Here is a 21940-nt window from a genome sequence, read left to right as displayed (position 1 = left end):
CTTTATTTTTTCAATTTTTTTAGGGGCCATTTGCTGTTAGTTTTAAAATATTTTTTTTGTACTAAATTGTAAAAACTTACAGTTTTCGGACATAATATATGCAAACAGCTTCAATTTTAAATGTCTTGTTATAAACAAATAATTTGTTTAAGTTTAGGCGGGAAAAAGTTTAATTTTCCCGCTAATTATACCACGTGACTATTTCCCCGCACCAGCTGACTCTTCCTCCCCGTTTTTCGATGATTGGTTCGCTTCCCACGTGATTTTGCATCAAATTCTTATTTAAACGAAGTTGGTTCCACACCAGGTTAATAGTTAAAAAGTTAAGAAGCTTTCCTGCAAGACTTGAGTTAAGTATTTTTTCATTATAACTAAGCATAATGTACTAACTTATATTCATATTAGATTACTATTTTATTACACTAGTATACAGTTATATTAATATATATTTAATAACACTTATTAATTAATAATTACTTATTCTTACCAAGTTTTGTGTCTTGCCTACGAAACTAAATTTATTCTTATAATTCGTTTATGAATTTACGAATCGCGATGCTTTTTATTACGTCATGATACACGTCACTCGCAACGTTACGTCACAGTCGCTGCGTTCGTTACGTCACAAACGCCTTGATCGCTTGCAAATTGCGCGTTATTGTTACGTCATAGTGTTTATTTATTTCGTAATCGCTCTACTATTCATGCGACATCACAATGCGTTTTGTTTTACACGTATCACGTACGTTTCGCGATTTTTTTCATGGGGCCCCATGCGCGTTTTGCGTCGATGCAAGGCACATTACTTGTATATTCTAATTATATTTGCGCCATAAGCGCGAAGCAAGAAGATCAAAGAAATGGTAAAGTATAAATCACAATTGGCATTATTACGTACATAAGCTCTTTTCTAGAAACATCGAAGATGTGACGTCACGAAGTGGTGATGACGCAACAGAAGAACCCACTTCGTAAGTTCATTGTTTCGTCACAATCTTTCTTTGCAAATAAAGGCAGTTTTAAGATGTTCGATATTTTTAGAACATGGTGTGTGACGTCACAGAGGATCAAGCGGGCCATGGCGTAAAGATGGAATGAAGGTAATTATGACGTAACAATGTACGATATCTAACGATTATTCTGTTGCAGAAAAGTCAGCGAAAAAAGCTGCCGAAGAAAAGCGCAAGGTATTGTATATTATTATTGTTTATTACAAGACTGAAAAAGTATTTTATCATTTTTTATTATGTATATTATCATTGTTTATTATTAGTATTTTTGCTAAAAAAAAATCAAAGTTAGTTATTTTAAACAATGAAAACTCACAAAGTAGGATTTAAATTTGTTATAATTGAAATGCAAATTTGTGACGTAACTATATGCTTTATTTTACAGACGAAGAACAAAGACGAAGACGCCAATATAAGGATACCCGGTTTGAGGTGTTTGTAGGCTTAAGTGTGCACAGGTTTAATTATGCGGCGGTATACGCACGAAGAGAGAAGAGCAAAGACGAAGACGCCGACCAAGGATGTCGGTTTCAGGTGGTTTAGGCTTATTGTTTATAAGTATGAATGTGTATGTCTGTTTGTTTGTGTGTGTGTGTGTGTGTGTGTGTGTGTGTATATGTGTCTGTTTGTGTGTCTGTTTTTGCTTGTGCTTTTGTGTGTGTGTGTGTATGTCTGTGTGTGTATATGTGTCTGTTTATGTGTGTCTGTTTTTGCTAGTGTGTATATTTGTGTGTGTGTCTGTTTATGTATGTCTGTTTATGTGTGTCTGTTTTTGCTAGTGTGTATATTTGTGTGTGTGTCTGTTTATGTGTGTCTGTTTATGTGTGTCTGTTTTTGCTAGTGTGTATATTTGTGTGTGTGCGTCTGTGTGTCTGTTTTTGCTTGTTTATGTGTGTACAGTGTGTATATCTGATGCACTTTTACAGTGTTGCACTTTTTTCTGGAACTAGCCTTGCCAGCTATGTCCCCCAAGCACTTTTTAGTGCTTCTACATGTCTTTGAAATAAATGCATAGCAATTGTTGCATTAATCTTACTGTTTTATGATTAGCATCTACTGTAGTGTTCATTCTTCCGAGTGTTTTATCTGTCGGGACTTGAATCTAATAGCGGTTTTGTATTGTCTCGGTTTGCTTTGCGAGAACTCTGTCTTGGTACACATATACTCGAGTAATATCAACGCGCAGTATAATATACACCCCTTTACCTTTAAAGCCCCCTTATGTTTTAATTAATCCAATGTTAAACTGTAAACTTCCCCATTCTGTTAAAGTTAATGTAATATACGTCCCCATGACGTCACGTTGCGTAATTGTGATGATGGCCACGTCACAATTTCTCTACGTCACGTTGATACGGTGGGTCAGCAACGTCATGACCCTGCGTTCGGTGCGGTTACGTCACGGTCGGTTTAGTTACGTTACAGCTGCGGGTTTGTTACGTTGACGTCGCCGCTTAGCGGTTCGTAACAGCCACAGTATGTCGTAACGGTCGATGAAGTGCGTAACAGCCGGACGATATTATATTGTGTGAAAATACGACGAGAGTATCGCGGTACCAAGATGTTTTCTTAATAAGCGGTCGGGTGATGCAGGGCCGTTGTTGGCTTTGACTCCTTGTAGGTGGGCGCTTGGTGGCGTGCGCACTGCGGGGCTTTTCTGTAAGATTTTTGTACCTTTTCGTTTGTCTGTGTTTCAATGATCATGTTTCGCTTCTTAAACATGCTTGTTGGTATGACTGAGTTTATTGTTGCGCTGTATTATTTTTGTCAATGGGTTTCTTTTCCTTGCTTTGGGTAAGGTCTATCCAGCAAGGGTTTCTCACCAGAGTAGAAACCCACTACCATTGGCTGGGGGCTTGTCGTGCCGTAGTGGCTTTCCACCAACGCCAGCCACATAAAATATGAAGGTATTTTAATCCTGTTTCTATTTTCCAGATCCTGTTTCCTGTTTTCACACAACGTACTTAAACGTGACGTTTGTATTTTAATTATGAAAAATAAACCACAATCTTTATATATACGTGTGCTTTTTCATTATGTTATTGTTTATTATTTTGCCCGCCATACGAGCATAAAAAGTTATATACGTGGTAACTCGTAGAAGTGGGCATAAGGTATAAAACAGAACACCCGTATTATAACGACTGTCTTAGCCCCTTCATGCAAGGATAAATAAGTTATATCCGTGGTAACTCTATAAGATTTATAAAACCTGATAACCGTGTTATTATGATTGTCACCTCCATGCGAGGATAAAGCAAGTTCTCAGTAGTTGTTTAAATCCACACAAAGTTCAACTCATTTCTCATCGTGACGAAGCAAATTCAATTAAGCGTTTCGCTGTAAGTCGCCATCGTGTAGACTGGGTTTAATTTCCGCGAAAAGCAAAGCGAATCATGGTATATGTCACGAAGAACAAATGTCTGTATATTTCTGCGTGACCGAATGGTAACATTTAAATGAGTCGTGCGTATATTTTAATCAAATGTGTGGATTGTATTTTTCTGTAATTAGTCAGTGCACGAGTTTTGGTACATAGAAAATAATTTTAGCAGTTTTTAACTCGTTTACTTTCATAAAATGCGCTAAAAACAAAGATTTTTGCTAATCGATACCTCAGAGGTTACAGGCTCGAGGCTTAACGCTGCTATTATTGTCGGCGTATATGTCCTTGGGGAAAACACTTAACGGCAGTTGCTCCAATCTAGTGGTTACTAAAGGGTAGTTTAAATTGTCAGTCATACATTAAAAATAATCCCCCCAAAACACCGACAACGTTGTAAATATAGCCTAAGTGGAGCCTCGATAGCGAGCACGAGGTGTATGAAATAGAACACCAGTGTTATATCGACTGTTGTTGCCCTGTCACGCAAGGATAAATAAGTTACATGTGTGGTAACTCGTAAGCTGGCACGAGGTGTATGAAACAGAACATCCGTGTTATAACGACTATAGTTGGGCCACCATGCGAGGATAAATAAGTAACATATGTGGTAACTCGTAAGCAGGCACGGGGTGTATGAAACAGAATATCAATGGGCCATGTTATTAGGTCCATCGCTGCCCGCCACGCGAGGATAAATAGGTTCATTCATTCGTCCGCCAACGCAGTGTAATTTGACCCGCTACGTCCTGTTAGCAAACAACAGCTGCTACCACTACACATTGCAGATCTCTTTCAAGCGTTTACTTTTCCGCAATGACTGGCAGTTTCATACAGTGCAAGCGAGTACAGATATCCCCACAGAACAGCAGTGTCACTCTGCCCTAGGCTTGCACTATGTAATCAAACTGTTATCAAACCACTAGAGGTCAAATCGTGACGTAGCAAAATCGATTGAAGTAGTCGGCCTACTAGTATAGTATAGTAAGGAATGGGGTTTATTATTGTTATTGCTACAGTTTAAGTAACAAAATGAGAAATCAGTTTTTAGCGGCAGGGAAATGTGCTGACTGCTGTTCAGAGTAAGTTAAGCGCATGTATAATGCTGTATTGCAATTATATACGTCTGTTACTATGAATTACGACTGAGAATACTGCATTAGATAATTGAATTAGTGGAAGCTATATGCAGCTTAAAACAACTTTTAGGCGTCCATAAAACACAGCAAGCTAATATAAAACCCGCATTTTTGACAATAACTTAAAATACAAGTTCAATTAAATCTCATAAATCCACGTAAAAAACATAAATTGAACTTTTCAAGTTAACTTACTTGTGATTTTAGAGCTAGCATTCACCAAGTTATATGATTATTATGGACGACGAAATATTCGTGTACGGCAACAAGCCATGTAAAAATCAAGACGATGAAAACAGATCAGATAATCCGGATTTAGACAAAACTAAAGGACAACTTGAATTTCTAAAAAATCCTAAAGTAAAAGGTAAACCGCATCTGAATTATTCAACAGCTTGCAATACTCTTATAAAACTCACTGTGTGTATATTGCATTGTATGTCGGGTTTAGCAGTCACACTCCTATTCTACAGTTTGCAATACTCTTATATGTGTGGTATAATTTTTGTGGATAAAATATTATACAACATACTGTGGGTATATTGTATTGTACGTCGCGTTTAGTAGTCACGCTTTTTGGACCTTTTTCTGTTTATATAGTGGGCTGGGGGAAGATGGGACGCATTTTCATTCCATTTTCTCGTCCCATTTGGTAGTAAATAAAAAACATTTAAAGAATTATTAAACCGTATGGTCACGACTCCCATATACCTTTCTTAATTGTTTAAAACGCGATCAGGATATTTTAATATTATGTGCTAAAGATGTCCCATCTTCCCCCACCCTACTATATACGGACTCTGGTTTTATCCATAGCTGTTTTACCAACTGTTGTTTTGTTACTAATTCCCTTCTTTGTTTTAAATAATTTGACCTTTATTACGATATTTTGAGAGATTTTAGTTATTATATTAACATTTGTTTAACTTTTCAGGCGTCCGCTTTGCAGTGGTTTTAGTTTTCGTTGCTTTTTCGATCGCTACCATAGTGATAGGTAAGCAACACGTCAATTTTCAAGATGTTTATCATTGCAATGGCCCATGATACACATGCCGTATACCTAACAGTACAATTTATGTGCTACTATATGTTACATACGTGGTATAACTCGTAAGCGGGCACCATGTGTATAAAAAAGAACACCCGCATTATACTGTCGTTGCCCGCCGTGCGAGGATGAATAAGTTACATAGGTGCTCGTAAGCTGGCACGAGGTGTATGAAACAGAACACCCGTGTTATAACGACTGTCGTTGCCCCACCACGCGAGGATAAATAAGTCACATTCATTCACCTTTACATTTAGGTTCACTAAACCTGGATAATTGTCAATTGGAGCCAAGATTGCCGATTTGTTTGGTTGTGTTTGGTGTTTGGGGAATACTGGCTTCAATATATGGTGGATTCTTCGAGTGTTTACCCAAGCAATGACTGCAGATACTTCTCCTATATTTGTTGTACTTGCTTATCTTCACATGGGTTGGCGCAGGTAAACAGAATGCTATGTATATAAAATAGTAAAATAACTCAATAGTTGTGAATGGCTGGCAATGTTTGCGTATTAAAAAATTCGACATCGCTATATCAGTACGTATACAAACATATAGTAAATAGCTGGTATGCTTAGTGCAGTGTGCACAAGACACTATACAGCTATAGCGGCCGTATACATCAAAATACAGCAATTCCAAAACCCAATGACTCACATAGTTATATATATAGCGGGGTGGGGGCGGTAACTCGTAAACGGGTACAGAGTGTATAAAACAGAACACCTGTGTTATAACGACTGTCGGTGCTCCGCCATGCGGGGATAAATAGGTTACATTCATTCATAGCTACAATTGATCGCTTATACTGTATGGTTATGGCGTATTACTCACGCAGCGACGTCAGGAAGTTATATACCGTTTTCTTAATTGGTTCCTCATACCTTTTAACCTCACGAAGCCATACATAGCAAATAGAACAACCGTGGTATGACGACTATCAGTACCCCGCCATGCGACGATAAATAAGTTACATGTATGATAACCCGTAAACGCCATAAGGTGTATAAAACAGATCACCCGTAGCGTAATAAACGACTTTCGTTTCCCCGCAATGCGAGGATAAATAATTTATATTAAACTGACCAAAAACTTAAAATATTATTTCAGCTGGCACGTGGCTGGTGTTTTCCGGAATAACGTCATCAGTATCACGTGACAACCAATCCAGCGAATTCTCTTGTCTACAAAACCAAACAAGCAACACTAGTTCTCACAACGATTCAAACGCTACCACAATCGGGGAGCCAGCAAAATTGGACAAAACATGCGATCCAGCCACACATGGTCTTATAACGGGCATTGTTTTAACCATGGATATATGCTACATACTCACAATTGCTTCGCTTGGTGTTTATAAATGGAAAGATAAAGCAATACTGAAGACGCAATCGGTTGTACGAAACAAATGGTCGAGTAACAAGAAATTACAAAGTAGGTATATATCAGGTTCGAGTCTCAGTGCTGCCACTACTGTGGGCGTATGGTTCTTAACAATAATTCCTTCAACCCAGTGGTCACTATAATCCTCACTGTATGTTTATAGGACTCTTTCGAGTCTTATGCTACCGTTGTAGGCGTATTTATGTCTTTGAACAAGACACTTACCGGCAATTGCTCCAACCCAGTGGTCACTAATGAGTTGTATAAATTGTTAAAAAATCACCCACAAAGTTACATACGTGGTACCTTGTAAGCGAATGCAATGTGTATGAAACAGAACAACCGCTGCCCCTTGAACATTATATTGACCCCTTCTCATGAATATTAAAACAAATTCATAAACACCTCATTCAGGTTTTGGACCTGCACTTTTGCTGCTACTGAACGCAGTATTTGCTGTGCAATGCATTTTTCCAAGTAAGTAAACTTTAATACCTTGCACGTTTGTTGCAATACTTCTCGTTAATGTTTTACCTGCGTTGTATATTACGCTCCATAGCCCATCGTTTCTGTTATATAAGGTTACAGACGTGGTAACTCCTAAACATGCACGAGGTGTATGAAACAGGACACCCGTGTTATAACGAATGCCGTTGCCCCGTCATACGGGGATAAACAAGTTACATTCATTCATTGAAAAAAATTAAAGATAAAACAAGCATGCTGTTGTAATGAATGTGATTCCGTCAATCTGACCCCAATACACCACACATATTGTAAAACAACAGCATACACCAAGTACTACTACTACTACATCATAAAAATTGTCATTTCATTACCAGGTTACATTTTATCACAAGACTGCTGTCCAGACTTACTGGGACCGCTTTCCTTAAGTTTATATAGTTTCTCCATCTTCCCTGCTATAAGTATAGCAATGCTATCGCTTGCTCTTATGCTTTATTATTTCCGGAACGAGTTTTCTGCTGTATACCCTGGTGCAGTCATGCTGGTGTATATGGTCCCATGGTGCGTGTTTGAATTCTACGCATCAGGTAAGCAGTATGTATAGTAAGGTTTACAAATCATTTGTAACCTAAATTAAGGTGGCATGTATCCTTGTTAAGGTGGCTGTACACAGTATTCGTCCGTTTTGTCCGGATTTCGCTGCCGCATGCGGAACTCGCCACCTTTACTAATATATTACTGTGGAATAATGGATACCGTTAGCACATGATATCCCATATTTTCTAATCGTGTTTGGAAAATTGACAACGCTCTTTTAGTCGTGAGAATATGATATATAATTCTGTAAATACTTTTGTTTACCACCAAATGGGACGATAAAGGAGAATGAAACGTGGACCATCTTACCCCAACCTACCAAACACCCTAAAATTGCCATATATCTCTTACGTGTTCATATATTTATAAATTCTGATAAAATATAATATAATAATACAAAGTCATTACCGTCTTTAATATGCCTTAGATGCTACCTGCTAAATACAGACCATTCATTTTCTTATTATGTTGTTTTTCAGGTGTATTCTTTACCCACTACCCAACCTACAACATGAGTGACACCGTATTGCTGAAATCATGCGGTGTATCGCCCTACCAAGTCATGTACTTGGTGCATATATCTTTCTATATATTCGAACTTCCTTTTGTTATTATTTCAAGCTGTTCAAGCCTATGGCTTTTATGGCAGTATCAGAAAGACCATTTCTTTTACTGACGAAGAAAAAGGCGACCCATTTGTATAAGATGGGCAATGCCGAGCGATGGGGTACCTCTGGCGTAAATCCCAGGTCCGATGGCCTGCCTCACTGTAGGACCACCCATATAGAAACATGGAATATAATGCACATATACATTGTTGGGGTAATGAGCCAACTCTGACCTAAATCCCAGGTCCAATGGCATGCCTCGCTGTAATACCTCACCCATATAGAATAGAATCCCCCTTATTGAGTCTCTAAAAACTGCCTCGGTGGGGTCTGGATGGTAGCACTCTGGGTGTTAGGGTAATCGGCCAGCCCGAAACTCCGGGTCTTTATGGCTTTTCCCGCTTTGGCAAAATGCGGTACCCGCTCGAAAGAAAAGGCTGCTGTTTATAGTTGAAATTATTTATGTTTGTTGTTTTTATTGATCATACATAACTGCATTACAAATATGCTCAGTTATTCCATTAGATTAGTTTGCTATAAACAACAATTATGGCATTGGCCACCAGTTCTCACAAAAGCACAGAATATACGATTAAATTACTTTCAACGAATGAAGGTTTCACTGATTTTATGTTTCATTCTGTTTCTTCAGCGGTAATAATACCAGAGTATACGAAACTTGTTTAGTATTTTCTGAATACACTGTGTATCAACATATCTTTGGTAAAAGATACAAATGGTATAAATATTCAATAAACTAGTCTTCTGTGACCTAATAAATGTAAAGTTCAAAAGCTTTCCAAAAGTTCACAAGTTCATTTCATTAAAAAAGCTCGACGACGTCACAGTTTGACGTCACAGAGGACCCTTGTCTCTTGACCTCGAATTATTATGACGTCACAAACACACATGCTCGATACGCGTCTCGTTGCAAGCATGACAAGTTACATTACAACACCAGGTAAAGGTACATCCACATTTTGTTGTGACGTGGCGTGTTTTGATGACGTAGCCACGCTCGCAGCACATTTCGTCACACCCGTTTGGACCGGTTTTATCCGGTTCACATGTACGGCCTACAAATAAATGAATGTAACTTGCTTTATTCTTGCATGGAGGGGCAACGACAGTCGTTACAACTGGGTGTTTTGTTTCATACACCTCGTGCCCGCTTACGAGTTACCACGAATGTAACTTTGTGGCTGATTGATTGTTTTAATATGGCTGACAATTTAGACAACTATGTATTGGAGCAATTACTGTCAAGTATCTTGTCCAAGGACACATACGCCCACAATGGCAACATATTTAATTTTAGGGTAATACAAACCTGTAGTAGCGCAGAAATCACTGGACATTCGAAGAAAGGAAAGGAACCGATGTCCAACAGAATGTCTTTCACGGTTACGTGGTCTTAGTATGTATCGACCGTATTTCTTCACAACATGAACCTTATATGTATATTGTTGATTAAACAACGCATTGGTTGGGCCTCTGTATATTATAGGTGAAAAATCGGCATAAAGGGGTTAAAAGCGCTGGCATCTGTTTAAGCCAGACGGTAGAGGTTTGAAGCTTGATGCTGCGAAAAAGATGACATTCTGGTAGTTGCAAGTTATTTTAAACCAAGGTCCACCTAAAGATCCAGAGGTTGTGTTCTTAGAATGACATGTAAATATTATTTTCTCTAATATTTCAATATAAATTATAAAATCACACAGGGAAATATAAAAATGTAAGCGCAAGCCTCGGATCTTTTATACAAAAAATGTTATTTCCCAGTTAATAACCCATACCCACCTGAACGGCATTATCATAACTCTGTTTTAATATTTCCCCAACTTTACGAAAGCTTGGTAAGGTTCTCCAACACGTCATCGCTTCACAGCTATTGGAGATCCCATGGCAACGGCATCGTTTCCCCATGTTTGCCAATATTACCTGTTTATTAGGTGGAGTTTACAGATAAAATTGTGGTTTTGAAGGAATGAATGTAACTTATCTAATCTCGCGTGGTGGGGCAACCACAGGCGTTTTAACGCGGGTTGTTCTGTTTTATACATCTTGTGCCCGCCTAGAATAGAATGAAATGATGTCCCATCTTCCCCCACTCTACTATATAACACAGGAACATGACTGTACATGTAAGTAGCCAAATACATTACCGCCATAACCCTGGAATGCAATCTATTTCTCTTTTGCCTGAAACCCACAACTCATCACTTTGTTTCGCTGATAAAATCGATATTCCTAAGGGCTTAACAAGCCTCCAAAAGTGCTGCTATACCTCGGTAGTTCGTATTGAAGAGCTCGTAATATTGGCTGGCCGGATTTGCTTTCGATTCGTCATTACAAAAGCAAGTGCCCTACTACCACCGTGTGTCAATTTGCGGCCAGTTTCGCAACGTTTATTACTTTTTCAAGTCCTGACTGTCGAGTTACAACGGATGTGATAAATCACCTTCTAAATTCTGTCTGATTAAGGAGGTTTTCACCCGTTAAGTTTTTTATTATTACTATCTTTTAGCAGGAATTAACCAAAAATATTTCGAAACATTCCCGAATGTCGGATGTGACAAATCATCTCCCACATTGGGCCGGTTTAAGGCGGTTCCAACCGGTTTTAACATGTTAACTCTAACCGGTTTAACACTAACCAGTATGAACATTGTAGCCGACAAGCTACACCTGGAAAGTAACTAAAAAATAAATTAACAAGAGGCTTCCATCGAAACAACTTTGATCCTCAACTATTGAAATTAATAACAACGAACAATGCACGCGACTGATAACTAAAGCAACAAACAAATTCAAGTATATAGGACAGGGAAACAAGGGATATTTTAAAATGGCGTTAAAGCAGCGTGACGTACTAACATAACGGAGATAGTTTTCTAATTGTGATATCTTTTAAGTTAATATTCCTACATCAAGTTCCTTATTCAAATAGAATCGAATGAACGGTCAAACTGGGAATACAGAACGGTTGAACTGGGAACTTATCTTAAAACAGCATGAACGTAGAGGTTTAACTTGAATTAACATAAACGTAGACGGAGACGTGCACTGTGCAGCCGTCGTTAAATAGAACTGAGGACGAACAAAGTCAAATACACACGCGACCAAAATCAACCATGCATACGAAACAAAGGAGAAAAGAATCGCGCTTGCATCGGAAAACAATGGGGGAGCAGATGACTGACAATTTAGGTCTTACGGCGACACTGTACATTACAAACATGTTTTACCGCATTTTTTTCACAACTCTGTGATTTTTTTTTCAGGTGAGAAAATGTGTAATCACTGTTGTGGTTCCTCCACGCGAAGATATATATAAGTTACATTTATTTGTTTATTCACCTCGTGCCCGCTTACTTTGTGGATGATTATTATTATTATGTGTTTTAATTATAGAGTAGGGTGGGGGAAGATGGGACACCTTTAGGACGTAATATCCAAATATCCTGATGGTGTTTTAAACAATTAACAGTCTATGGGAGTCGTGAGGATACGATTTTGTAATTTATTGAATATTTGTTTACTACCAAATGAGACGAGAAAATAGAATGAAAAGGTGTCCCATCTTCCTCCACTGTACTATATTAATGACATGTAAACTTATATAGCCTTAATATATAAAATAAATACCTCTCTCCCAAATTTATTGTTGCTCAAGTTCACCGTCCTCTCGTTTATTTCTCGTTTTTTCCTCCTCCTCCTCTTTACTCTATTTCTTCTCTCTCTTTCAAACTCCTGAGCGTCCACAAAGAGCTTGCTCATTTCGATTCCCCATCTTATATTATCAGAACAGCCTCCCCAGTCAAAGGTATGGTTCAATGGCGCCCTGCTAGCCCAAGTCTGGTCGCACCCACACCCCACTATTTTACCCAGTCTACAATCCCTTGTTATAGCGTATGCAACCGCCGCTGAGCTTAGCGCATACACAAATGACAACTCCCGTGTCCCTGTTAGTAATTCTCGTCCAAAAACCGAGCGTTTCTGCCGCCTTGGATGTGGTGGCGTTGAGCAATTCCATCTTTCTGACTGGAACTGCGTCTGGCATTCCTCCAGCGCGATTTGTGCTGCGTCAGCAACTGACGTCATCATTGAATAATGATGTCGGCAAATCTGAAACGTCAATTATTTGTTTTGGTTTGCTATAAATTAATGAATGTAACTTATTTATCCTCACATGACAAGGCAACGACAGTCGTTATAACACAGGTGTTCTGTTTCATACACCTCGTGTCTGCTTATAAGTTACCTCGTGTGAAACTTTGCGGTCTACTGTTTGTTGATTACAAAGTTTTCAACAATGTTTAACATCGCCTTTCGTTAGTTAGTAAAATCGTGTAAGATTAGAGTTTCGACAAAAAAAGGGGAAACGTGGTCGCTGCCCGAAATGGCAAACTCTATACTGTACCATAAGATATTTTTGTAACTCAGTTTAGAGTGTGAAAGATATAACAGCACTCAGGAACCCATATTCTGTTGAGTTGAATATTTTGAGTAGATGTTGAGTATTAACATGATCGGTGTAAGTGTGCAGAGTAACGTACTTACAAATACTTTCTCCTTGTAAACACATTACTCATATGTAGCATGACATTATATGGGTGAGGTCCTTCAGCGAGGCATGCCATGGGGCCTGGGATTTAGGCCAGAGGTGGTTCATTACCCTAACATTGTATATGCACATTGTATTCTATATGGGTGAGGTTCTACAGTGAGGCATGCCATGGGACCTGGGGTTTAGACCAGAGTTGGCCCATTACCGCAACATTGTATATACACATTCTATATGGGTGAGGTACTACAGTGAGGCATGCCATGGGAACTGGGATTTAGTTCAGAGTTGCCCAATTCCCCCAACACCCATCAAGGTGGTATACCGCATGAGTCTCGCCATATTAAAGCATAAAGGTGGACGACAATAAATTGGATATAAATATACAAAATAAGAATGATATTGTAAACTTTACCTTTCGTTGCTTTGGAGTTAGATACGCCCGCCCCATACACCATCCGTTGTATAATGATAGAGATGGATTAGCGCTTATGGATGCCGTCTTCCCAATTGACCTTTAGTTTAAAATGCAACAATAAATTTAAGACGAGACCACCAAAAACGAATTGATGTTTTTTTTGTGAGTAAAATGTAAAATGATTGTATAAAAATTCCCAACGAAGAGCTGCATAGAAGAGCGGCCTCAGTTGGTGCTGGTTGTGTTTTTACTTCAATATATCCTATTAGTAATCTTCCGAAAAGTTACATTATTATGTGGTAACTTCTAAGCAGGCACGAGGTGTATGAAACAGAACACCCGTGTTATAACGACTGCTGTTGCCCGGCCACGCGTCGATAAAATAATTTACATTCATTCAACCATAGAGCGCGTATTTAGCCTAAATTAAAAGTAAATAAACACAAAAACTAGTTCCCTTACAACCATTGTATTCCTGCTGCAATACCGATCACTGCGAAATGTAAACACAACGTCCATCGTAATAACTGGCGTGGAAAGCAGGAGATTTGTCTTCCCAATGCATTGTGTAATGCGGGGTTTCCAAGGTAAAGTATAAGCGTTTGTAGCTTCATTTTATTCGCAATAACTTCATTTTAAAAAGTAAAAATGGGGGGGATTTTAAGGAAATTTAATAAAAACGGCAGATATAAAAAAGCTGCAACGGTAATTGTATAAATTAAAATGTTTTCCGTTTAAGAATCTATAAAGTTAATAAAATATAACAATTAACAGTACTCTTTTAAAGACGTTTGGATACGGTTTTAGAATTTTGTAAATATTCTTACTATATATGCACATCTCGTTTTAGCCTGTAACATAAATACTACGATTCTCTTCATTTATTTGATATTTTTGTTGCAGAAAATCCATTCGTAACATACTGCACCATTTTTCATCCTGCGATTTTCATTCCTTTCTAAATCTACCGATTCTGAATTTCTATAATGTATTTTACGCGATGTATAAACATTACTAAGCCATTACTGTAGCAGCTGTTAGCTATAATGCATTAGTATATACCCCGGCGTATTAACCTTAAGACCTGTACAACTTTTTGCACCAATTCCCGAGGCAATCTATTTGTTCGAAAATATTACATGAGTCTGGGGCAAGATGGGAACCGGTTTTATGCGCTATACTATGTTGTAGTAGGCTGGGGGGAGTTTGACACCTTTTTATTCTATTTTTATTTTCCAATTTGGTAGTAAACGGAGGACATTCAAGGAATTATGAAATCGTATCCTCACGACTCCCATAGACCGTTATTAAACGTTTAAAAAAACGATCAAGATATTTGAATATAATGTACAAAGGGTGTCCTATCTTCCCCCACCCTACTATATTTTTACGTCGTACCTACATGCCCTTCCCTTGGCTGCTACATTTAGTGAAAGTGAATCCAAAATTCTCTGGCCCTTTGACGAGTAACTGTAAGCACCCTTGACAATCTGAACGAGTTATCTATCTCCCAAAGTATTCATAACTCTATTGTTTTTCTTGGAGAAGCGCTAACTTTGCTAAAGTATTTTGATTGTAGGGCCTTTTAAGGGGTTCGAATGTTACTATTTTAGTTAAGTCTAATATATACAGGACAAGATGAAGAGCTAGGTTACAGATCTGTGGCCAAAATATTTTAAATTCTCGTACATTTGCTTCTTATTAAATAAACAACTGAAAGAGTAACAATATATGGACGATTTTTATGTATACTGCTTAATAGCAGAAAGCTTCCATATATAAAACCCCAATAACTTATATTAATTTAAATAGTTAATTTATTTATTCAATGAAAAGTCACCCGCAAAGTTACATACGTGGTAACTCGTAAGCGGTCGCGAGGTGTATGAAACATAACTAAACATGCTATAACGACTGTAGTTACCCTGTCATGCGAAGATAACCAAGTTATGTTTATTCATTCATATTTCGTCACCAAAAAATTCACATATAAGTTTTTTTCTCTCCAAATTTGCTCCAAAATGGCGACGACAAACGATTAATTGCGCAACTTATATTTAAATATACACTGTCGCAAAACTATAACACATGTGTGCTAATTTAAATTTGAAGCCAAAATAATGTTATTTGAGTCCGTTTTAGGCTTTTCTTGGATTGTATATTTGTGGGAATCGTATTTATCTAAACGCCAAGTAAGTCATTACTTTATTCGGCATTCAACATAGCCTATGAAAACGTTCACACAATAATAATAAATGTAAATATTTTTTTAGCCGTAACGTGTTTTAACGACTGTCATTTTTTAGATATAACCTGTTTTTCCAATATTTTCTGTTATTAAAAAGATAAATTTAACTTATTTTTATATCATTACTTTCCTTTTTCGTTATTAAACCCGATTTTTCTTGCACAAAACAGCATTCAATTTACGTTAACGTACAAAGTGTTCCGAAAGAACTAACTTCCGTTATTGACCAATCTACGTTTGACAAATCGCGTCGTTATGCCCTGGATAAAAGCACCTATGGATTTTGGAATGGTCTCTATTCACAAATTGAAAGCACGGTGAAGCATAACATTATTTTGTAATTTTTACTTGGGGAAAACATAATTTAATGCCCATTTTGCAGTTCTTGTTTAAGAAAACAGCATTCTTGTGTATAAATAATACAGATTTTGTTTTTAGTACCATATACAATCCCACTCTATATATGCTTTGTTATAGTAAAAAATCAAGACCAATCTGGTCAATTTATTAAAGGTTTAGGGGTATTCGTAGTATAATGGTGTGTTTATATGTTGTGGCATAAATAGTGATTGTATACTAATATACTACCTTTGTTTTTTTTATATAGGTTGTATTTAAAATTAATGTTGTTGTTTTTAGGCGATTCTCTGGTTAGGGGGATTACCCTTCCTATGGGCTGCTTCAGGTGTTGTGTTGGGAAAGTTAGGTTACAATTCTGAACATGAGGTAAGAATTATAATGTTGGTGTTAACATTTTCCAAGTTTGTTTCCTAGTTACAGAATAATGAGGTGTAAATTAATAATATCACACAAATATCTAAAATATCCACAAAGTTACATACGTGGTGACTCATAATCGGTCAGGAGGTGTATGAAACAGAACACCAGGATAAATAAGTTACATATGTGGTAACTGGTAAGTGGCACAGGGTGTAGGAAACAGAAAACTCATGTTATAACGACTGTCGTTGCCACATCATGCGAGAACAGATAAGTTACACCCACATTATGTTTTTAACACAATATTTTTTAAACAGATTCTTCATTCACTTGTATTTACTGTGCTTGGAAGTTTATTTGGTTTGGTAACGGAGCTACCGTGGTCTCTGTATTTCACATTTGTGGTGGAGGAAAGACATGGATTCAATAAAATGGTAAGATTTGTGTTCGTTTTAAAAGTTTGTAGTTAAATAATGCTGCTAAAATTTCATTTAGAAAATATCTAATTTTAAGTATTGGACCAATCTAAAAGTAATTTTCTCATCCAGTTTTAAACAATTACAACGGTATTTTATAGTTGTGAGGATACGGTTATATAATTCTGTAAATATTTTTTGTTTACCACTAAATGGGACGATGAAAAGATTGAAAACATGGACCATCTTACCCAACTACTGTAAATGGTGCAGCTTTTCTCTTCTTTTAATAACTACTATGTACATTTTGTTTATTGCTACTTTGTTTATTTTTCAGACATTGGGATTTTTCCTCAAAGATCTGGTAAAGAAGACTCTGGTCTCCCAAGCCATATCTTTACCACTAACAGCATTAATTATTTATGTTGTAAAAGTTGGCGGAGACTATTTCTTCGTGTATGCTTGGTTGCTTGTACTCTGTATTTCAATGGTAAATAAAGGCTTGTTGTTTTTAACTAAATAGAAAATATGGGCGTTTGGGTAATGGGTGAACTCGGCTCCCATGGTGTCCCTTGCTGTAGGACCTCACCCATATAGAATAGAATGTGCATATACAATGTTGGGATAATGGACCAACTATGGCCTAAATCCCTTGTAGAACCTCACCCGAATAGAATAGAATCTCTATTATTAAGTGTTTATAAACTGCCTTAGTAAAGTCTAGATGGTAGCACCCTGATTGTCAGGGTAATGAAGTAAAATTATTTTATAATTTCTGGTTATTACATTAATGGGCAACTCTGTCGTAATTGTCAGGTATTCTTGTGCACTTTATTGTAGGACCTTACCCTAATAGAATATAAGTTTTAGGATAATTTATTTTATATTTATCATCTAAAATAACAATGTTTTCAATACAGGTACTCCTTCACATATATCCTGAATTCATTGCCCCATTGTTTGACAAGTACAATCCATTACCAGATGGGGAACTGAAAACTAAAATCAATGAGTTAGCCCAATCATTAGATTTTCCATTACAAAAGCTGTATGTAGTTGAAGGTATAAGAAACAAATTAATGTAACTTGTTTGTTTTTGCATTGGAAGAAATAGTACTTGTTATAACTCGGGTGTTCTGCTTCATACACCTCGTTTCCGCTTACAAGTTACCACATATGTAACTTATTTATCCTTGCATGACGGTGCAATGGCAGTTGTTATAACAAAGGTGTTCTGTTTCATACACCTCGTGCCCTATTCATTACGTTTATACTCCTATTTAATCTTCATTTTCTTCTATTATCCAGGTTCAAAAAGGTCAGCCCACAGCAATGCTTATATGTACGGCTTCCATAAAAACAAACGTATCGTGCTCTTTGACACTCTACTAGAAGACTACACCCCAGTTGGCCGGACAGACCAAACCAACTCGGTTTGCATAAACATAACATATTACACGTTATGCTTAACTTATGATATTTGTTTACAGGATTCCACAGAAGTTCCTGAAAGTGATCGCGAAGAAAGTAATTCTGGTAAAGGTGACTTATTGTTCTAATAATGTCTGTAACTATAAATAATAATGTTTATAACTATATCAATAGTTGAATAATATCTTACTTTACTTGTATTTGTTAAAATAATGTCTGAAAGACTGAAACTTTAAAAATATGTTTGAAAATATGCAAATTATTGTTTAAAACTAAAACTTATAAAAAAAATTATGTTTGAAACTAAAAATTATGTTTGAAACTATAACTATATCAATAGTTGTTTTGAATAATGTCTATTATTTATCTTGTTAGTTACTGTTTGGTCTGTTTTGTCAAAGAGGGAGATAATGTGGATGATTGCCTAGAGAGCCAGTTATTCAATCTTCCAGCTTATTATATGTTCTGAGACAGTGCGGTATTAGAACAAAAAAAGATTTAGCAAGCATAAAATTACAAGTTATTACAGTAAGAATACATAGGCAGGCAAAGGCCAGAGCCATAGAAATACCGAGTAGTCCAACCCATTGTTACGTAAAACACAAATTGAACGGCAATTTGGGTCCAAAATAACACAGTAGATATAGGGAAAATGTATGTTTTTCGGTAAATTACAGAAATTTATACATTTTTTTCTAAAAAATGTTTGGTAAGGTAAATAGAAGCTGTTTTACACCTTCCCACAATAGGAAAACACAAACAAAACTTATCAAGTTCGTTTAAACCCATTGTCAAAGTCACCACTTTTGCTCTATTTTGGACACACATAGACGGCAGTTGGACTACTCGGTGTTTATACGACTCTGGCAAAGGCTAGTATCAGTTGTCAGACCTATAAGCAGACATGTTCTTGATGTATGCTGTGAAGTTCAAGACATTAGGTCAAGGATATAGCTTTGAGGTTACAGACCAACTTTAGCTTAAATACTTGGTCTTATAGCGTAGCATTAGCATGTCTTGCCACATAATCCCAAACATCAAGAATATAATATGTCGCAAGCTGTATTTGAAAATGGATGTGAAACTCAGTTGTGATTTATTCAAGTTACTTTGAAGAATATGGATTACTGTGTTTGAAGTTACAAAGGAAAGACAAAGGATTTATATCAGATTCAGTGAAAATTGTGACTGCTTTTGTTTTGTATAAATACAGAACAAAACGTTAACAATTATGCTAAATTGCAAAACATGACTGAATTTCAATAAACAGTCAGGAGTACTTTAACTGAATGATGAAATACGGTATATAAGCTTCAAGATATATGTAGCAGCATGAAAATTGAAGGCTTCAAAGTTTCCCTTTTTAAATGAAAATCGAAGTGTCCCTTTTTAAATGTTATATGTAACTTACTTTTCTTGATAAATTTATAGGTTACATTTATTGAAGTTTTTATTTAAAATGTAAGTGTGATTTACCTTTGTTATAATCTGTATTCTAGATAAAGTTCTGCCTATAATTTACCTACAAAAATCCAATCCAATGAATCATATTTTGTAAGATATACATTTCACCACGAGTGGCATAGTCAGCCTCTTATTTAAGTATAACCATATTGTATCTTGTGATATAACGCATGTAGGGGAAGACGTAAACAAAACAGATAAGGATTGTGAAACAAAGAAGATTGGTTGCAACACTGAAGAAGTTGTGGCAGTGCTTGGGCATGAACTTGGTCACTGGAAGTTTTCACATATGCTTAAGAACATTGTGATAATGCAGGTGTATATTAGTTATTATATTATTATATATGTTATGAAAAGGCCACAGTTATAAAAATGGCATTTTTTGTCATAAAACCAGTTCTCTGTCACTGTGTTTATCGTATTAGGCCAACTCTGACTCAAGTCCATGCCTTTCCAAGACCTCACCCATATAAAATAGAATGTGCATATACAATGTTGGGATAATGGGCCACCTCTGATTTAAATCCCAGATCCCATGGCATGTCTTACTGTTGGACCTCACCCATATAAAACACAAGTATCCATCATTTTTTATCTCCAGGGTAGCATCCTGTTTTCATTCTTTGTATTCGGTCAACTGATGAACAATACGCAAATATTTGCTGCATTCGGTTTTATTGACCAACAACCAATATTGATTCGACTCTACATTGTTTTCAGCTTCATATTTTCACCAATTAATGAGGTAGGTACAAGTTTTGTATTTACCTATTTTTCTATTGTTTTTTGCCCCCCCTCTATCAGATATGATAGTTAATTTAATTATTAGATTCAAAAAGAACATTGTTATCCGGACCTCGCAATCACTAATCATTTGATGCTGCTACCATTGTTGGTGTATGTCCTTGCGCAAGATATATATTTACAACAATTTATTGAATGTCTGTTTGTGACCACTTATAACTATCAAATAAATAGTTTATATTGTGATTTTCATTTATGGGCAGTGTCCTCATTCAACTAATACATTACAGATTGAGTCCTTCCTAATGCACATACTCAGCAGAAGGTTTGAATTCCAAGCAGATGAATTTGCCGTTAACTTGGGCAAACGTGAAAAGTTAAAATCAGCCCTGTTGAAACTTTTCAAGGTATGCATTTTTATTTACTTTTTACTTCTTCACTGCTGTCATTGTGGGCTTGCGTGTTCCTGATACAACTTGTTTATACACTAATATTTCATAGCTTGACATACAAGGAACTATATTTTTCATTCTATTAACTTGTGTCCTTGGTTACCCAACATTACAATCAGTTGTTATTAAATGTATTATATGTTTTTATTAATTCTGATTTTTTAATTCTGTATTTTCCAACAGAAAAAAAAACAATTTTTATCTAATGTATTATTATAGTTTTTTAATTATCATTTTTTATTCATGTTTTCCAAACAGGACAACCTAGCCTTCCCTGTAGCTGACTGGATGTATTCAGCGCGTCATTATAGCCATCCACCCCTTTTAGAAAGGTTAAGGGCAATGGACCAATACAAACCAAAACAAGAGTGATGTACTTACAAATACTGGTGTAACTTTTGATGAATAAAAAGTCATTTTATGTCAGTAACTTGTTTTGCAATTTGGCTCAAGTTTCACCTCAGTAAACAGGTTGATTAAATGGATTAATATCAACCAAAACAAGAGTAATGTGCTTACAAATACTGGTGTAACTCCTAATGAATAAAAGTCATTTTATGTCAGGAATGTGTTGAGTATTTGCAATTTACTTTTACTTAAGGAAACACGCTGATTATAAATTCATTAAACTTGTTAAGTAATAATATCTAGTACTTTCTTTATGTGTTGATCAAATCTTTAGGCATTCGGAAAAACAATCTACAAATATTATGAGGTTTCTTTCTTCTGGTTGGTTAAACATAAGACTAGACCCTGTCTCTTCTGTCTTTTAAGCTTTTTTTTGTAAGTAATTTGGCCAATATACTCTGGCAGGGTCCGTGTCCCTTCTATGTGGGTGGGGTCC

The 21940-nt window shown here is 36.5% G+C and overlaps 3 protein-coding genes across 5 annotated transcripts; 2 read left to right on the top strand and 1 right to left on the bottom strand.

Moving 5' to 3' along the window:
- Window positions 1–4096: 4096 nt before the first annotated feature.
- On the top strand, window positions 4097–9247 carry LOC149735082 (uncharacterized). Of its 2 annotated transcripts, XM_089879847.1 has the most exons (8): window positions 4097–4475; window positions 4740–4899; window positions 5467–5526; window positions 5838–6020; window positions 6691–7014; window positions 7378–7440; window positions 7806–8018; window positions 8508–9247. In XM_089879847.1, the coding sequence occupies exons 5-8, from the start codon at window positions 6894–6896 to the stop codon at window positions 8702–8704; spliced, it is 594 nt and encodes a 197-aa protein (XP_089735973.1). In that variant the 5' UTR covers window positions 4097–4475; window positions 4740–4899; window positions 5467–5526; window positions 5838–6020; window positions 6691–6893; the 3' UTR covers window positions 8705–9247. The 2 variants fall into 2 exon arrangements, with proteins under 2 accessions (XP_089735973.1, XP_089735974.1); XM_089879848.1 differs by lacking the exons at window positions 4097–4475; window positions 4740–4899; window positions 5467–5526; window positions 5838–6020 and adding an exon at window positions 6065–6118.
- LOC149735081 (protein Wnt-4-like) lies at window positions 9080–14337 on the bottom strand. The gene is made up of 6 exons (XM_089879804.1): window positions 14084–14337; window positions 13619–13718; window positions 12285–12764; window positions 10437–10577; window positions 9967–10087; window positions 9080–9712 (listed from the first exon to the last, which is right to left on the bottom strand). Exons 1-6 carry the CDS (start codon window positions 14233–14235, stop codon window positions 9534–9536), a joined length of 1173 nt encoding a protein of 390 aa, XP_089735930.1. The 5' UTR covers window positions 14236–14337; the 3' UTR covers window positions 9080–9533.
- Window positions 14338–15651: 1314 nt separating this feature from the next.
- Window positions 15652–21526, top strand: LOC149735080 (CAAX prenyl protease 1 homolog). 2 transcript variants are annotated; one of them, XM_089879794.1, is made up of 12 exons: window positions 15652–15813; window positions 16040–16186; window positions 16509–16595; window positions 16907–17023; window positions 17343–17495; window positions 17926–18067; window positions 18314–18438; window positions 18496–18541; window positions 20077–20216; window positions 20502–20645; window positions 20935–21051; window positions 21355–21526. In XM_089879794.1, the coding sequence occupies exons 1-12, from the start codon at window positions 15742–15744 to the stop codon at window positions 21466–21468; spliced, it is 1404 nt and encodes a 467-aa protein (XP_089735920.1). In that variant the 5' UTR covers window positions 15652–15741; the 3' UTR covers window positions 21469–21526. The 2 variants fall into 2 exon arrangements, with proteins under 2 accessions (XP_089735920.1, XP_089735918.1); XM_089879792.1 differs by having other exon boundaries at window positions 18496–18547.
- The last annotated feature ends 414 nt before the right edge of the window (window positions 21527–21940 follow it).

The sequence above is a fragment of the Ciona robusta genome, chromosome 6 (assembly GCF_009617815.1).
Source record: "Ciona robusta chromosome 6, ASM961781v2".
Taxonomy (NCBI): Eukaryota; Metazoa; Chordata; class Ascidiacea; order Phlebobranchia; family Cionidae; genus Ciona; species Ciona robusta.
Note: the sequence above shows the minus strand (reverse complement) of the source record. Positions and strands in the feature narration are given on the sequence as shown.

Excerpts from the sequence above, each read along its gene's own strand:
- LOC149735080 (XM_089879792.1), top strand. The coding sequence starts at position 15,742 with ATGTTATTTGAGTCCGTTTTAGGCTTTTCTTGGATTGTATATTTGTGG. Across the intron at positions 16,596-16,906 it reads GTTACAATTCTGAACATGAG|ATTCTTCATTCACTTGTATT; the intron begins GTAAGAATTATA and ends TTTTTTAAACAG. Across the intron at positions 18,548-20,076 it reads AGAAAGTAATTCTGGTAAAG|GGGAAGACGTAAACAAAACA; the intron begins GTGACTTATTGT and ends TAACGCATGTAG.
- LOC149735082 (XM_089879847.1), top strand. The coding sequence starts at position 6,894 with ATGGATATATGCTACATACTCACAATTGCTTCGCTTGGTGTTTATAAA. Across the intron at positions 7,015-7,377 it reads GAGTAACAAGAAATTACAAA|GTTTTGGACCTGCACTTTTG; the intron begins GTAGGTATATAT and ends CACCTCATTCAG. Across the intron at positions 8,019-8,507 it reads GTTTGAATTCTACGCATCAG|GTGTATTCTTTACCCACTAC; the intron begins GTAAGCAGTATG and ends GTTGTTTTTCAG.
- LOC149735081 (XM_089879804.1), bottom strand. The coding sequence starts at position 14,235 with ATGAAGCTACAAACGCTTATACTTTACCTTGGAAACCCCGCATTACAC. Across the intron at positions 13,719-14,083 it reads GCAGCAGGAATACAATGGTT|GTCAATTGGGAAGACGGCAT; the intron begins GTAAGGGAACTA and ends TTTAAACTAAAG. Across the intron at positions 10,088-10,436 it reads GTTATGATAATGCCGTTCAG|GTTCATGTTGTGAAGAAATA; the intron begins GTGGGTATGGGT and ends TATACATATAAG.